Source organism: Mauremys mutica, chromosome 1 (assembly GCF_020497125.1).
Source record: "Mauremys mutica isolate MM-2020 ecotype Southern chromosome 1, ASM2049712v1, whole genome shotgun sequence".
Lineage (NCBI taxonomy): Eukaryota > Metazoa > Chordata > Testudines > Geoemydidae > Mauremys > Mauremys mutica.
Genome location: NC_059072.1, coordinates 128114390 through 128129372, shown reverse-complemented (window position 1 = coordinate 128129372; position 14983 = coordinate 128114390). Strand labels below are relative to the sequence as shown.

General features: G+C 44.0%; 1 protein-coding gene across 1 annotated transcript in view; it reads right to left on the bottom strand.

The window, feature by feature from the left end:
- ATXN10 (ataxin 10) overlaps positions 1 to 14983 on the bottom strand; it is a 188321-nt gene that overhangs the window by 167509 nt on the left and 5829 nt on the right. Inside the window, exons 2-3 of the mRNA XM_044998800.1 lie at positions 11945 to 12136; positions 875 to 957 (exon numbers count right to left, since the gene is read on the bottom strand). Of these exons, the coding sequence (XP_044854735.1) occupies positions 875 to 957; positions 11945 to 12136 (275 nt within the window). The remainder of the gene's footprint in view (positions 1 to 874; positions 958 to 11944; positions 12137 to 14983) is intronic.

Sequence of the window (14983 nt, the reverse complement as noted above, 5' to 3'; positions counted from 1 at the left end):
CAAGTTACTGAAGTTTACTTAATGTGAATTGAGCAGGGAGGGGGGTAAAAGTGGTGGTGGTGGTGTGCAAGTGCAGCTGACATGAAGCAGTGCGGATCACTGGGCCAACAGAGAGTTTCTTCTCTCTGAACAGCATACGTCTCTATATGTCCAGTTTAAGGGAAGAATAGGTCTTGAATAGATTGTTCAGCTATTGGCACATACTGTCCTGACTGGCCAGAGAGAGTGGTACAGCTATGTAAAGAGAGGCCACAACCACATAATTTATCTGAATCCAAGAAACAAATTCTTTCTAGAATGTCAGAGAAAGAAAAATGAATATAGACTCATTTCTGCATGACAGCAAATCAAGCGAAAGACAATAAGACAGCAACAGATATTTAGAGTGGAGGCATCATAGGCATTTTTCATTTTTGCCAGTTTAAATATCCTGATAATTTTACTGAAGTTTCCATATATCTTCCCCTTTACGATCTCCAGGGAACAATGGAGGACAAATATTATGGACCTAGTAAAACAGTGTATATGAGAAGGGCTTAGGGCTGGTATTTTCCAGGTGACACAAAGGAGTTAAGATTTGAAGTCAGATTTGGGTGCCTTACTCCTTCAGGTGACCTTTAAAGCACCAACTATATTATACTGTGTATACACACGACACACATACTATTCTTAGTCCACCAATTAAAAAAAATACAAATTAGGAAAGAAGGTTAGCATGCCAAGTACCAAATAAAATAGCTTATTTATAGAAAAATGTAAAAAGTTGATTTCAGGACATAATGCTACAATTTATAAAATTGCCACCAAGCAATAAAATATAATAATTTTCAAAATAGCGTAGGTTACACATTACTCAAAATGCATACTCTCTTACCAGCCAGTAACGATTCCTGTTCAACTTCTAATCCATGAAGCAACTGGATCAAGTGGACAGACACTTCAATCAGACCCAAATTCCTATTATATAGTTAAAAGAAAGAGGGAGTTTAATTTTAAACCTCCTGGGGTGGGGGGAACACTGAATGGAGTTACATCACAAAACATCACAGATTGATCCTAATCTCACTGAAGCCTCTCACCTGACTTCAGTGGATGCAGAATCAAGCACCACAAGTAAAGTCATATTGGGGAGGACATGTGTCTCTGACACTTGTAAACAAAATGTTAACTTTTCATTTCAGACTGTTAGCATAACCATACTTTCAGTTCTGAGCTAAACGTTTGCAGTTTCATGTCCCTCACAAGGATTTGGGTTTTTATACCCACCCAGTGCATGCTGGGTAGATGTCAGTGCAGCAGGTCCATATTTGGGATGGAGTGGGGCTCAGTATTGTTAGAGAAGCTGTCTTTCAGATCAGTCTGTTCTGTTAATCCCTGGAACCTCTCCAGGTGAATATTAAAGATTTGTATCACTTTCCAAACACATTAAGGGATAACTCCAGTTCCATGGCTGACACTGCCTCATTCAATAAGTTCTAAGGATATCACAGGTTGTGTGTGAACTGGTTTCAATGCAAAATAGCTACTTCATTTGTCTATAGTCACTGCACTACCACTAAAACAATTGGGAGTATTATTGCTAGTTATTATTTGTTATTACCTAAGATTACTATCTGTAGCACCTCGGATTCCTAATAATTATGGAGCAGGACACCATTGGGCTAGATGCAGTTCAGAGAAAAGGCACGTATAAATTCACACTTTATCTTTAAAGAATGAATTGCTTGCACTATCATTTTTGTTGTAATTTACCTTTAAATATTGAATATGTACAATTAATGTATTTGTACAGTCATATGCTACATTATATCTTTTCCCATTCTACTCATAGGTCCCAACCCAAAGGTCATTCCTGAATGAGACTGACCAGCCCACTGTGTCCTCAACTCCTCCCTTAAAAACAAACCCGGCTACACTATACACCATTGGCTAAAAGGAAAGCAATAAGAGCTCATCTGACTGTGTACCCCTTCCCTTCTGAACCACCAGGGACAACTACCTTAGCAGTTCACCACTTGTACACCTCAATGCTCTGAATAGTACCATAAAGCATTACCATCGGAACAGCTCACTTATCATAATGTGTCATATAAAATGACCCTTACTGAATCCAGATTCAGTCTTTTCCCTCTTTGAGCTTCATAAATCCAAAACTGATAGAATTTAGTTGGGCACTTCTATAATTAAATGGAAATATTTTCATAAAGTAAAACTTCAGATAGTTTAAGTAGTTATGAAATATGCCATCAATGCCCCAGTATATTATGCACTACCATTAACTATCAAGATTTTAAAATACCAGACAAAAATGGCTCAAATCAAATTAAGAACTAAGGGGTTCATGCATTAGGAAATATTCAAAACCATGGAATAAGGGCAAGGAAAATTCCAGGTGGTCATGGATCCTAACTCTAGTTCAGAGGGAGGAATGGAAGACCACCAGCTCGGAGCTTGTCAGAAAAGACAATTAGAAAAGGCCGCTGGGGGGGGGGCTAGGGCCGCGCTGCTCGGGAGTGGGGCAGGGGCTAGGGCGCCGCTCCGCGCCGCTGGGGGGGGGTTATAGGTTATATCGGCGTATAACACGCACACATCATTTGCCCCCTATTTTCAGGGGAAAAAAGTGCGTGTTATACGCCGATAAATACGGTAATTCGAATTTCTGAGTCCACAGTAACGGGGCTGGCGTCGACTTTGGAAGCGGTGCACTGTGAGAAGCTATCCCACAGTTCCCGCAGTCCCCGCTGCCCATTGGAATGCTGGGTAGAGCTCCCAATGCCTCCTGGGGGAAAAATGTGTCCAGGGTGCTTTTGGGTAACTGTTGTCATTGAACTGTCAATCACGCCCTCCCTCCCTGAAAGCTCCGGCGGGAAATCTGTTCGCGCCCTTCTCTTGTCAGTTACAGCGCGTACGCCACAGCCAGGGCCGGCTCCAGAGCCCAGCGGGGCAAGCACCTGCCTGGGGCGGCCCTTTCCCGGGGGGGCGGCAGGCTGGGCCGGCGGACCTGCCGCAGTCATGCCTGCGGGAGGTCCACCGGAGCCCTGGGAGCAGCGGACCTGCCGCAGGCATGACTGCGGAGGGGACGCTCGGCCGGCGGCTCCAGTGGACCTCCCGCAGGCATGACTGCGGACGGTTCGCTGGTCCTGCGGCTCGGCTGGACCTCCCGCAGGCATGACTGTGGCAGCTCAACCGGAGCCGCCGGACCTGCGAACCGCCCGCAGCTGCGGGAGGTCCAGCCGAGCCGCGCGACCAGTGGACCCTCTGCAGTCATGCCAGCGGGAGGTCCGCTGCTCCCGCGGCTCGGGGGCGCCTCCCGGGCATGACTGCTTGGGGCGGCCAAAAACCTAGAGCCGCCCCTGGCCACAGCACTGCGAGCATGGAGCCCGCTGCGATCATCGCTGCACTTATGGCCGTTGTCAACTCCTCGCACCTTATCGTCCACCTCTTCCACAGTCAGCTGCTGAGAAATCGGGCGAGGAGGCTCCGGCAGCGCGGTGAGGACAGGAATTCAGAGTGGCGCAGACCTCTCACAAAGCAGGGTACGCCGCGCCGTGGAGATCATGGTGGCAATGGGTCAAGTTCATGGTGTGGAACGGCGATTCTGGGCCCGGGAAACAAGCACGGACTGGTGGGACCGCATAGTGCTGCAGGTCTGGGATGAATCACAGTGGCTGCGAAACTTCAGGATGCGTAAGGGCACTTTCCTTGAACTCTGTGACTTGCTGTCCCCTGCCCTGAAGCGCCAGGACACCCGGATGCGAGCAGCCCTGAGTGTGCAGAAGCGAGTGGCCATAGCCCTCTGGAAACTTGCAACGCCAGACAGCTACCGGTCAGTAGCGAACCACTTTGGCGTGGGCAAATCTACCGTGGGGGTTGCTGTGATTGAAGTAGCCCACGCAATCGTTGAGCAACTTCTCTCAAAGGTAGTGACTCTCGGAAACGTCCAGGACATCATAGATGGCTTCGCCGCGATGGGATTCCCAAACTGCGGTGGGGCTATAGATGGGACTCACATCCCTATCCTGGCACCAGCCCACCAGGCCAGCGAGTACATTAACCGAAAGGGCTACTTTTCAATGGTGCTGCAAGCACTGGTAGACCATAGGGGACGTTTTACCAACATCTTCGTTGGGTGGGCGGGCAAGGTTCATGACGCGCGTGTGTTCAGGAACTCTGGTCTGTTTAGACGCCTCCAGGCAGGTACTTTCTTCCCGGACCACAAACTAACGGTTGGGGATGTGCAGATGCCTACAGTGATCCTCGGGGATCCAGCCTACCCGCTAATGCCCTGGCTCATGAAGCCCTATACAGGCGCCTTGGACAGAGAGAAGGAACTCTTCAACTACCGGCTGAGCAAGTGCAGAATGGTGGTGGAGTGTGCTTTCGGACGTCTCAAGGGGAGATGGCGGAGCTTACTGACTCGCTCGGACATCAGCGAAAAGAATATCCCCGTAGTTATTGCTGCTTGCTGTGTGCTCCACAATCTCTGTGCGAGCAAGGGGGAGACCTTTATGGCGGGATGGGAGGTTGAGGCAAATCGCCTGGCTGCTGATTACGCTCAGCCAGACACCCGTGCCGAGAGAATATCCCAGCGGGAAGCGCTGTGTATCCGGGAGGCTTTGAAAGCAAGTTTCCTCGGAGAGCAGGGTAACCTATGACTCTCCACTTGCTTTCAAGAGAAACTGACCCTGGGCCTGTCTCTGTATGTGTCGATTTCGATCTGCGGTTACATACCCCGTTCTCCAAGTTTCCCCCACTTCCAAAGCACGTTTTAAAGCAAATTAATTGTTACACTCATTATTAATAAATCTTTGTTTTACTTTGCATTTCTGTTCAGGTGTTGAAACATGGACGCATACTGTGCTGGGCACGGTGTGCAGTGATGTACAGACCGCTTGTTCCATAGAGGAATGACATCCTCCTGCTCCTACATAGGTCTCTGGGGTGGGGGACGGTTGCAAGTGGTTGTGCATGAAGGGGAGGGATTGCAGGAAGGGGTGGGTTTGCAGGAAGGGGCGAGTGGTGCCTTCTTTGGATAGGGGTTTGGATGACGGCAGTGGGCTGCGGGTTTGGGCGTAGGAAGGGGTGAGGGGTGTGGGGGAAGGGTGAGTATCTGTCCGTGGATGAGGGCTCTTGTTGGGGCTCAGGGCAGCGGAGAGGCTCGTTGCTACGGTGGAAGTGCATGGTAAGGGCAGCGGGCCTTAACATTAAGGGGGTGCCAGGCGCTAGGACCCTGGACAAGCATACACATCACAGAATGACCCGGGGCAGCATACACCACACAGAGTGACCCTGGTGCCTACTGACTGCAGTGTGTGTGTGCCCTGCAGTTGATCATGGCCCCAAGTCTGTACCCTGGTAATGTAGGCTATACCGTGCAATAAATCCCCTCCCCCCCCCATACACAAAAAAATCCTCTGACACGAAAGACGTGACCGAAACAGTGAATAACAGCAAACAGCTTTTAATAATCTAATACACAGTGGGGGGATGAAACTTGGATTTGGGACTGGGTGAGCCTGTAAGGGAAGCACTTCTACAAATGTATAGCGTGAGAGGTGTGTGGTACGTTAGCGCTATGCAGTGGTGCAGTGACAGTTCTCACGGCCCCTACCGCCCCTCCGTCTTGTACTTTTGGGTGAGGGGGGGCAGGACTTCTTGGCGGGGGAGGGCGGTTCCAGATACACTGCAGGGGGGCTCTGTCCTCCTGCCTGCGGTCCTGCAGAACATCAACAAGGCGCCGGAGCGTGTCCGTTTGCTCCCTCATTAGGCCAAGCAGCGTTTGAGTCGCCTGCTGGTCTTCCTGCCGCCAGCTATCCTCCCGTTCGATGTGTGTGCGATGCTGTTGACATAGGGTCTCCCTCCACTGTCTCTGCTCTGCCGCCTCGGCTCTGGAGCAGGCCATCAGTTCCGCAAACATCTCGTCCCTAGTCTTTTTCTTTCGCCGCCTAATCTGCGCCAGCCTCTGCGAGGGGGATGCCGGGGCAGTCCGGGAAAGAGCCGAAGCTGTGTGATGGGAAAAGTAACTGATTTCCTTGAACAGATACATGTTTGCGAACAGTGAACACAGTCTAGTCAGTTTCTCTGAACAAGACCATACAGGGCAACAAGTCTCACGAGATCTCAGGACAAGTTCGAGATTTCGGAATACGCTCTCATTGGCTGCGGCATTGCACAGGAGAGTGGACAAGTGGGGAGAGACAGCTGAATCCTTCTAGCAGACAGTCCTGGTAAGCCTTACAGTACATTCTGCTTATCAGTTAATGGATAGCTGTGCCCTCCCGCTAAAGGCAATCTGGAAATCATATACTCTGACCCTTTTCCAGCCACTCCCGCCAGTGCACGGGAAAGATCAATGTATGCTTTTCCTATGTGGCCTACAACACGTGGCTGTTAAGCGAGGGTCATTGTTATGCAAAGTAAAAGTCAACCATTCACAACAGTAACAATACACTAATTGCCCTAATTAGATGCAGCATTTCATGAACGAGATCACCCTGATGCGGGTCCCTCGGAGTCACAAAGAGCGGATGCTAAGGGAAGCCCTGCAGAGACCAGGACCATATGCGGCCATGCTTGTGGAGGCGATGATTCCCATCTACATAAGGATGTCCTGCCGCGGAAGAATGTGCTTCCACGGAGCACCCAACAAGGCACCTCTCCCCAGGAACCTCCTGCGGAGGCTTTTCGAGGACCTAAATGAGACCTTTCTTGAATTGTCCCTGGAGGATTATTGTTCAATCCCTATATGTGTGGACCTACTTTTCATATAGTTTTTCATTAAAAATTTTATATATAGCATTTCTATTTTTTTATACCTGTTTTATAAAAAATAAATGTTTACATGTTCATAGCACTTACCGCCTGATCCTTCCCCTGATTCAGAGTCCGGGTTAACGGCCGGGGAGGGTTGGTAGGGGATCTCTGTGAGGGTGATGAAGAGATCCTGGCTGTCAGGGAAAGCGGTTTTGTGTTCGCTGTCGCCTGCGACGTCCTCCACAGACCCTTCCTCATCTTCCCCATCGGCGAACATCGAGGAGGAACTGTCCAGGTTCACTATGCCATCCACTGAGTCCACGGTCACTGGTGGGGCAGTGGTGGCAGACCCACCTAGAATGGCATGCAGTGCCTCGTAGAAGCGGCATGTCTGGGGCCAGGCTCCGGAGCGTCCGTTTGCCGCTCTGACTTTTTGGTAGCCTTGTCTCAGGTCCTTGATTTTCACGCGGCACTGCATTGCATCCCGGCTGTATCCTTTCTCTATCATTGCTTTGGAGACCTTCTCGAAGGTCTTTGCATTCCGCTTGCTGGAGCGCAGCTCCGACAGCACAGACTCCTCGCCCCACACACCGATCAGATCCAGGACTTCCCGGTCTGTCCATGCTGGGGACCTCTTTCTATTCTTGGATTGGCCGGACTCCTCTGCTGGAGAGCTCTGCATCGTTGCAGGTGCTGCGGAGCTCGCCCCGATGTCCAGCCAGGACGTCAGATTCAAAGTGCCCAGACAGGAAAATGAATTCAAATTTTCCCGGGTCATTTCCTGTGTGGCTGGTCAGAGAATCCAAGCTCCGACTGCTGTCCAGAGCGTCAACAGAGTGGTGCACTGTGGGATAGCTCCCGGAGCTACTAAGTTCGATTTGCATCCACACCTAGCCTAATTCGAGCTAGCCATGTCGAATTTAGCGTTACTCCACCTGTCGGGGTGGAGTACCGAATTCGAACTAAAGAGCCCTCTAGTTCGAATTAAATGGCTTCCTGGTGTGGACGGTTGAGCGGTTAGTTCGAATTAACGCTGCTAAATTCGAATTAAAGTCCTAGTGTAGACCAGGCCTTAGTATTCCTTCCTGAAAATCCTTAGTTCAGTATTATCTTGATTTTAAATAGCATCAAAAAGGTTTAACTTTCTAAACCCTGCATATTGCAAACTTGACACCAAATTCAGCTGATCATTTCCCCTCCATCCACAGTTCCTGAACATTTAAAGGGACATTTAATCCTGAACAAACTGTGCCTTTATGGCAATTCAAAAAATCACTATGGGCACATTGTGACCCATCCCAAGTGTCTCACAGGGTATTTAAGGAGCAGAAGGCTACACACACTGCCCATGTACACTGGGATTGTGGCAAAGCCAAAATAGACCTCTATGAATAATCCCTACTATGCAAAAGATGCCTTTACACATGTAGCCAAGCTACAGCATGTTTGGCTATTAGAATTCAGTTTCTTGTCAAAATGCATCAACACGCATTAATTGGCTGCTGAGGCTATCATCAGTCTGGCACAGAGATGCAACCAATGGAGGCAACATCTTTCTTCTTACTCACTGAATAACAGATTCAATACTTAACTCCTGCACAGACACTAACCATAAATTCATAGCTATTCAATGGTCCTCTTAGGTGTACACATCATAGGAGACATCAGCAGCCCTGGCAGCATTTTGAGAAGAACTGAACAAATAATGGATTTTTTTGGTTCAAGGGAGGAAGAGCCAACAAAAAATATCCAATTCAATTTGAACCAAACCCATCTTTTAATTTTTGTTGTCAAATCAAGAACTCGACAAAATTTCATTTAGAATCAACCAAATTTTTTCAGATGGACTTGAAATGATTGAGTTTTTCAGTGTTTTTCACCCTGTTTTGTGAAGGATGAAAAAGAGGTAGCTTTTCCCAATCTAGGTTGAGATATGCTGACAAGAAGAAACTTGCCCAGTCATTGCTATTCTTGTTCCAGGGATACAGGGAATACTTCATTTCTAAGTGCTGCTAACTGACATCTTCAGCCTGTATTGAAATTCACTGTAAAAACATTTTTTTAAAAACACAACTTTGAGTTTGGACTCCCAAACTGCATTTCTATAACTCATAGCAAATTTACAGAAAATATATACTACCACTTTCCTCGCTTTTAAAATATGCCATCACACAACTGTGTGCTTCTTATGTATACTTTACTCCTGGGGGAATTCTACGCCAAAAAAAAAAAAAAATTCTGCGCCAAAAAATTTAAAATCTACATACAATATTTTAAAATTCTGCAAAATTCTGCATATTTTGTCAAAACGGCAAAATCACACCAGTTTCAAATCTTTTGGTAATTCATTTCAAAATACCTGTCAGCAAGTATGTCTGTAACAATACAGACAACAAAAAAGATTCAGGAAATGGTTTTTTGACAATCAAGATTCCTTACTAGGCATATTAATACAGAAGTCTGAGTAATAATTAATTTAAACTACAATACAGAACCATATTTCCCGCACCCCTCAGAAGCAATGGCTTGGGGCAGTCAGGGGTAACAGAGGAGCTGAGAGAGAGGGAAATAATTGCTGGGAAGAAGCCTGGGTGTAAACTTGGAGGGTTGTTAGGTATGGGTGGGAAAAGTATGGAACAGGGTTTGTTTGTTTGTTTTTGTTTTTCTGGGGGGGGATTTTTAGGGAGCTTTCCTCATGCAGACCCTGCCTGACCCCTAGCCTCTCCCATTCAGTCAGGCACATCTGCCCCTGTCCCCATGTGTCCCTGCACACCCTGTCCATGTGTCCCTCCATCCCCAGACACCCATTCCCTCCCATCCCCATATGTCCCTGCACTCTTCCCCCATCCCCATGTAGCCTTACACCCCCTTAGCCAGCCCCCTCCCCCAACTCCATGTATCCTTGCACTCCCTCCCATCTGTCCCCATGTCTCTGTGCCCCCAACTCAGCCATCCATCTTACCCCATGTACCCTGCACCCCCTCTCCTGTCTCCGTGTCACCCTGCATCTCCCTCCCCCTGTGCCCCTCCACCTCCAATCCCATTCAGCCCCCACCCCAGTCTGTCCTCCCCCACTAGCCCTTATGAGCCCATCTATGACCCTCCGGCATCCCCATGCTGTCTGTCTCCCGACCTGGACCGACAGGCACTGCGAAGAAGGCACTGCAGGTTCTCTCTCTTCTTTATTGTAGCTGGGTCTAGCCAGGAACAGCTGCTCTGTTCTAGCACCAGAGCGCCCTCTGGTGGGCAAAAGGCAGAATGGCAGCAACTTTCCAGCAGAAGCTATTTTCTGCACAAAATATATATATTATATATACATACATATATATACACACACACACACACACACACCCCACATGAATTCTGCGCATGTGCAATGACGTACAATTCCTCCAGGACTAATAGTTCATCTGTGCAGCTATATTCATTTATTCAGGCCACTAGCAAATAGACTAATTATGGAAATTGTGTGTTAGATGGTATGTTTTTTATAAAAAACTTTTAAATCTTCATTTTTAAATACAATAAAAAACTTGTTTTAATTACTTTAAATAAATATCGAAGAAGATTTAACTCTAAGAATCTGGAAAATAGTTACAAACCTGACTGTAATAATTTCACCTAAATTTTTATGTTTCAGAATTTTAGATGCATTTGTGCTTAATTGTTGTGGTGGGAAATAAGGCAACAACCCTTTAAACATTTTGTTGAGTGAAAAGAAGACTACAGCAGTTTGAGAATGTCTGAATAGTTTGCTGTCATAGGATGCAACCACAAAATATTATACAACCCTCATTTTGGATTCTAAGTAAACACTACAGCCTGAAACATTTAAAATGAGGAAGCGCAATATAAAACACATTTAAACAATCATTTATTGCTATTACCAGGAAATTCCATTCACAGCCTTTTTCAGTTATGCAAGTCTTTAAAAATAAATAAATTATCAGATGCAACATCCTCATCTGAACACTATCACAGTATTTATGGAGTTCTGTTATTTCACTTCATCTATTCTGCTCCAAAACAGGACAATTTCTATCACTGAGATATAGTATTCTATATGAAAGTCAGGTTTGAAAAGTCCCAGAAAGAGTAATTTTTAAGATTCTGAACACCAGTTTCACATAATCCAGCAACCTTGATATGGCTATTTTCTGGCTAGCTATTACGGTTAACTAGCTAAATTTTTAACAACATTTTGAAAATGAGAAGTACTGTAAGAGCAAAGTATTACTGGCTCTTTAACATTTATTTTTACTGTTTTTTGCAAATCCAGAGTGGATGACTGACAATCTAAGAAATTAAAACTAAATTCTGCTTGAAATACACCCATGCAACCTGAAATAAATGGAGATGAGACTACATAATTGAGGGCAGATTCCAGCTCTTCACATCCATTAACTAACAGTGTACAATTTACTCCAGATAGCATACACAAATATTGAATGTATTTTGTCATACTCAAGATGTAAACCTACATGTATTAAAAGAACATTAAACCATCCTTCATTTCAAAAGTCAGCTAAGGTTGTGGACTTCTAAGAATATATTCCCTATCATATCATCTACAAAATCTATCCACTTAGAACAGGGGTAGGCAACCTGCGGCACACAAGCTGATTTTCAGTGGCACTCACACTGCCCGGGTCCTGCCCACCGGCCAGGGGGCTCTGCATTTTAATTTAATTTTAAATTAAGCTTCTTAAACATTTTAAAAACCTTATTTACTTTACATACAACAATAGTTTATTATATATTATAGACTTATAGAAAGAGACCTTCTAAAAACTTTAAAATGTATTACTGGCACGCGAAACCTTAAATTAGAGTGAATAAATGAAGACTTGGCACACCACTTCTGAAAGGCTGGCGACCCCTGACTTAGAAGCTAAAAAATTAAAGTTAACAACATCATAAATATTATACTGCTCACATAATCAACTTCCATTATTCAGAGGACAAAGAAATGCATATTTTCATCACAATCCAGCAACCTTAACTCTGACATATGAATTTTTATAATTATTTCAATCTAAATATTTTCTTAAAGAATTCTGTTCAGTGGAAAATATCAGTTAATATACTTACAAGTCAAATAAGAACACAATAGGGTAAAATAAAAGATAAAGCACCAACACAATTTAAACTCTCTAAAATTTGTGTATGTTAATAAGGATCATAACTATACCTCAGAACATCTTGATTCTTGGCACACCGAACACAGGCATTCCGTAGACATCTGAAACATTCTGCTATAAGCAGCAGACATGTGTCTAGAGTTTTCAGTTCCATGGAATCCTTGCAGGCCAATTCCATTTCACATGAGGCTTTAGTCAAGATTTTCAGGAGACTCTGGAACATACTTTCTTCTGCCATTTCTCTGAAATAAAGTATAACTGCAGTGAGTAAAGGAGGATTATAAATAGGGTGGGGAAATATTGGTTAGACAAGAAAATCTTTCATGAAGTTTATTATTCAAGTCATGTTCATTTAAAATATAACACTGAAGAGTTGACATAATACTGTAATATATTTCTGCAATAAGAAAACTTAACCATCCTGACACACCAAATCTTTGAGTAGAGGGGACTCACTATTAAGTGTTAGAAAAATCCAAAAGGCTCATACTAATTTTTTAAGTTATATAAAGTAAACTCTATTCCTATAAAACCTTGCCCTCCCTGGAAATCAAGGGCCTTATTTTAAGATATACCAAGCACGTACTTAGAGTTATTTCCAGTTCATCATGAGGACTTAAAAAAAAAAAAAAAAAAAAACCCACAACAACCTTGTGCATCATGGAAAATATAAATTTTAGTCAGCACAGTGTAGAAGCCTTCATAAGTCTTAAGTGACACACACCTCTCACTACCCTTTCAACATAGCAAACAGCAACCATTACTGAGTACAGGTCATATACTGATTTAGTTTTCATGGAACTCTAAGTAACAACTCTCAGACCAAAAGCACAATGGGGCTCCTATCTCAGTTGGGGCCTCTATGCATTACTGTAATGATTATTATGGAGTAAGGGACTTCACACAATGAGGAGAGTAATGGAAGGAAGAGGCAGCTAGTTCAAGATTGACTATAACAACCTGCATTCCTGGGAATGCAAAGGGAGAAAAAAATTACCTTTGTCTAGTTTACCAAGTAACTGCTAGAACAGGTGAAAAACTATGCAACTCTTGAGAATATCTTGCCATGATGTGGGGTCTAAAAAAAAAAAAAGTTAGAACTGTTGTTATATGAGTGGAGGTTTCCTCCTATGTACAGGCCATTCCACTCTCACAGAGTTAAAGCAGATGAAGGGAATTGATGCTAAAATGTTATGCTGGAGCTTACACGCACATTTCTCACAAAAGCAGGAAGCATAAATCCCCAGGTCGTCTGTCACACACAGATGTGTGAAAAGCTTCCAGAATATAGCTGCTGGCATATTTATTTATTTTTTCAAAATTTATGTTTAGAAAGGGGATGAATGTGACAGATTAAAGCCAGTCAGTAATTCATATTTGATAGAGTATGAATTCTGGTGAAACTCTGCTACACAAGAAAGTGCAGCATGGTGTCACTTTAAGAACAGAGAGTTTAACTCAATCCAACACTGCCAGCCAGATGCAGCTGACATGGAAAATCAGAATCCAGCCACTTTGACCCTTAGATGGATTTAAGGTGCACACAAGATCAAAGGAGCATTTAAATGCTACATCTTGAGAGAGGCGGTAGCAAAATATTTTCCGAGCTAAATACTGGGCCAAAAGGAGATAAAAATGGGGAAGAAATGTTAATCAACACAGGCGACAATAATCATGGTACATAAAGAGATTATTATGTTTCATTAATGTAATGCTTGACCATTTTTAGTGTAAGTATGACAGCATTCATTATCCTGTATGGCTAGATATTTGATGGTGATCAAATGGGAAGGAAAGCGTTTCACTTGATGCATAAGAAGTTATTTTGTTTGGTTTTAAAATATGAAAAAAACCACGTATTTGACTATGGCCTCCCACTGACAAGGACATGTATTGCAACTACTGCCATTTACACACACAAAAATCCAGAAGATTACGTGATTTGGAGACTGACGTCCCACAGAATCTATAAATAAATACATCCACACAGACATAGGAACATTTTTCCAAACACTGACGAAACAGTGTCTGGTAAAGGAGCACCCAGCTATATTCAATCCCACATATGACAGAGTCACATTTGCTCTGTTGAGTCAAGATGCCATACAGAGCCATTAACAGGGCAAGTGTTTAAGAGCAGCGTACCAATTAAGTTACGCAAAAAATAAAAAACTTTCAGAGTCTGTTAGCAATTCCCCTTATTTTTGCCTATGCTGTGAGTTGGAATACCACAGAATCACAGATTATTAGGGTTGGAAGGGACCTCAGGAGATCATCTAGTCCAACCCACTGCTCAAAGCAGGACCAATCCCCACTTCCCTAAATGGCCCCCTCAAGGATTAAACTCACAACCCTGGGTTTAGCAGGCCAATGCTCAAACCACTGAGCTATCCCTCCCCCCAACCACATGGAACTGTTTGATAAATTGTCCTAACTTTACTTCAAAATATAGAAATCAGAAGCTAATCTGAGCCACCCCTTTCTAGTATGCAATGGTCAATTATTTTACATTGGTAAAAGACAAGCAAAAGCCCTAAGTACAGATTTTTGGTTTTGTTTTTTGTTTTTTTTTAAAGTGTACTCTAGCTGGTTATATTGTAACAAAACAGTTACAAAAGGCTTTTCAGTACAAATATAAAGGCTTATTCTGTTTAGCAAGCTGCAGCTGTGCAGCATAGGAATTGTTCAGAAAGCCATTTTAACTGTTCACTGGATCATGAAATTCAGGCTATTGTGATAGCCTATATTATAAACAGAAATCAGAAGTTTTGATTAAAAAGGATAATCTAAAAAATAAGAAATTTGTTCAGAAAAAGGTAGCGCATCATGATTTTTTATAATATATTCTAGTAAAATATGAAGATCTGATTATTCTGCTAGTTTCCAACAAACTATTTTAAATGCCAATATTTATAGGTTTCTCTATGTTGCTCCTCACTGTAGAATCTGGGCACCTGACACACATTAATGGATTTATCTTCCCACTATTAACAAAATAGGGACGTTTATTCCATGTATGTGTCAGTGAAGCACAAAGAGATAAATTAGTTTTATGGGTGCTTGCCAGTTCCTGAAGAAAAAAAATACCA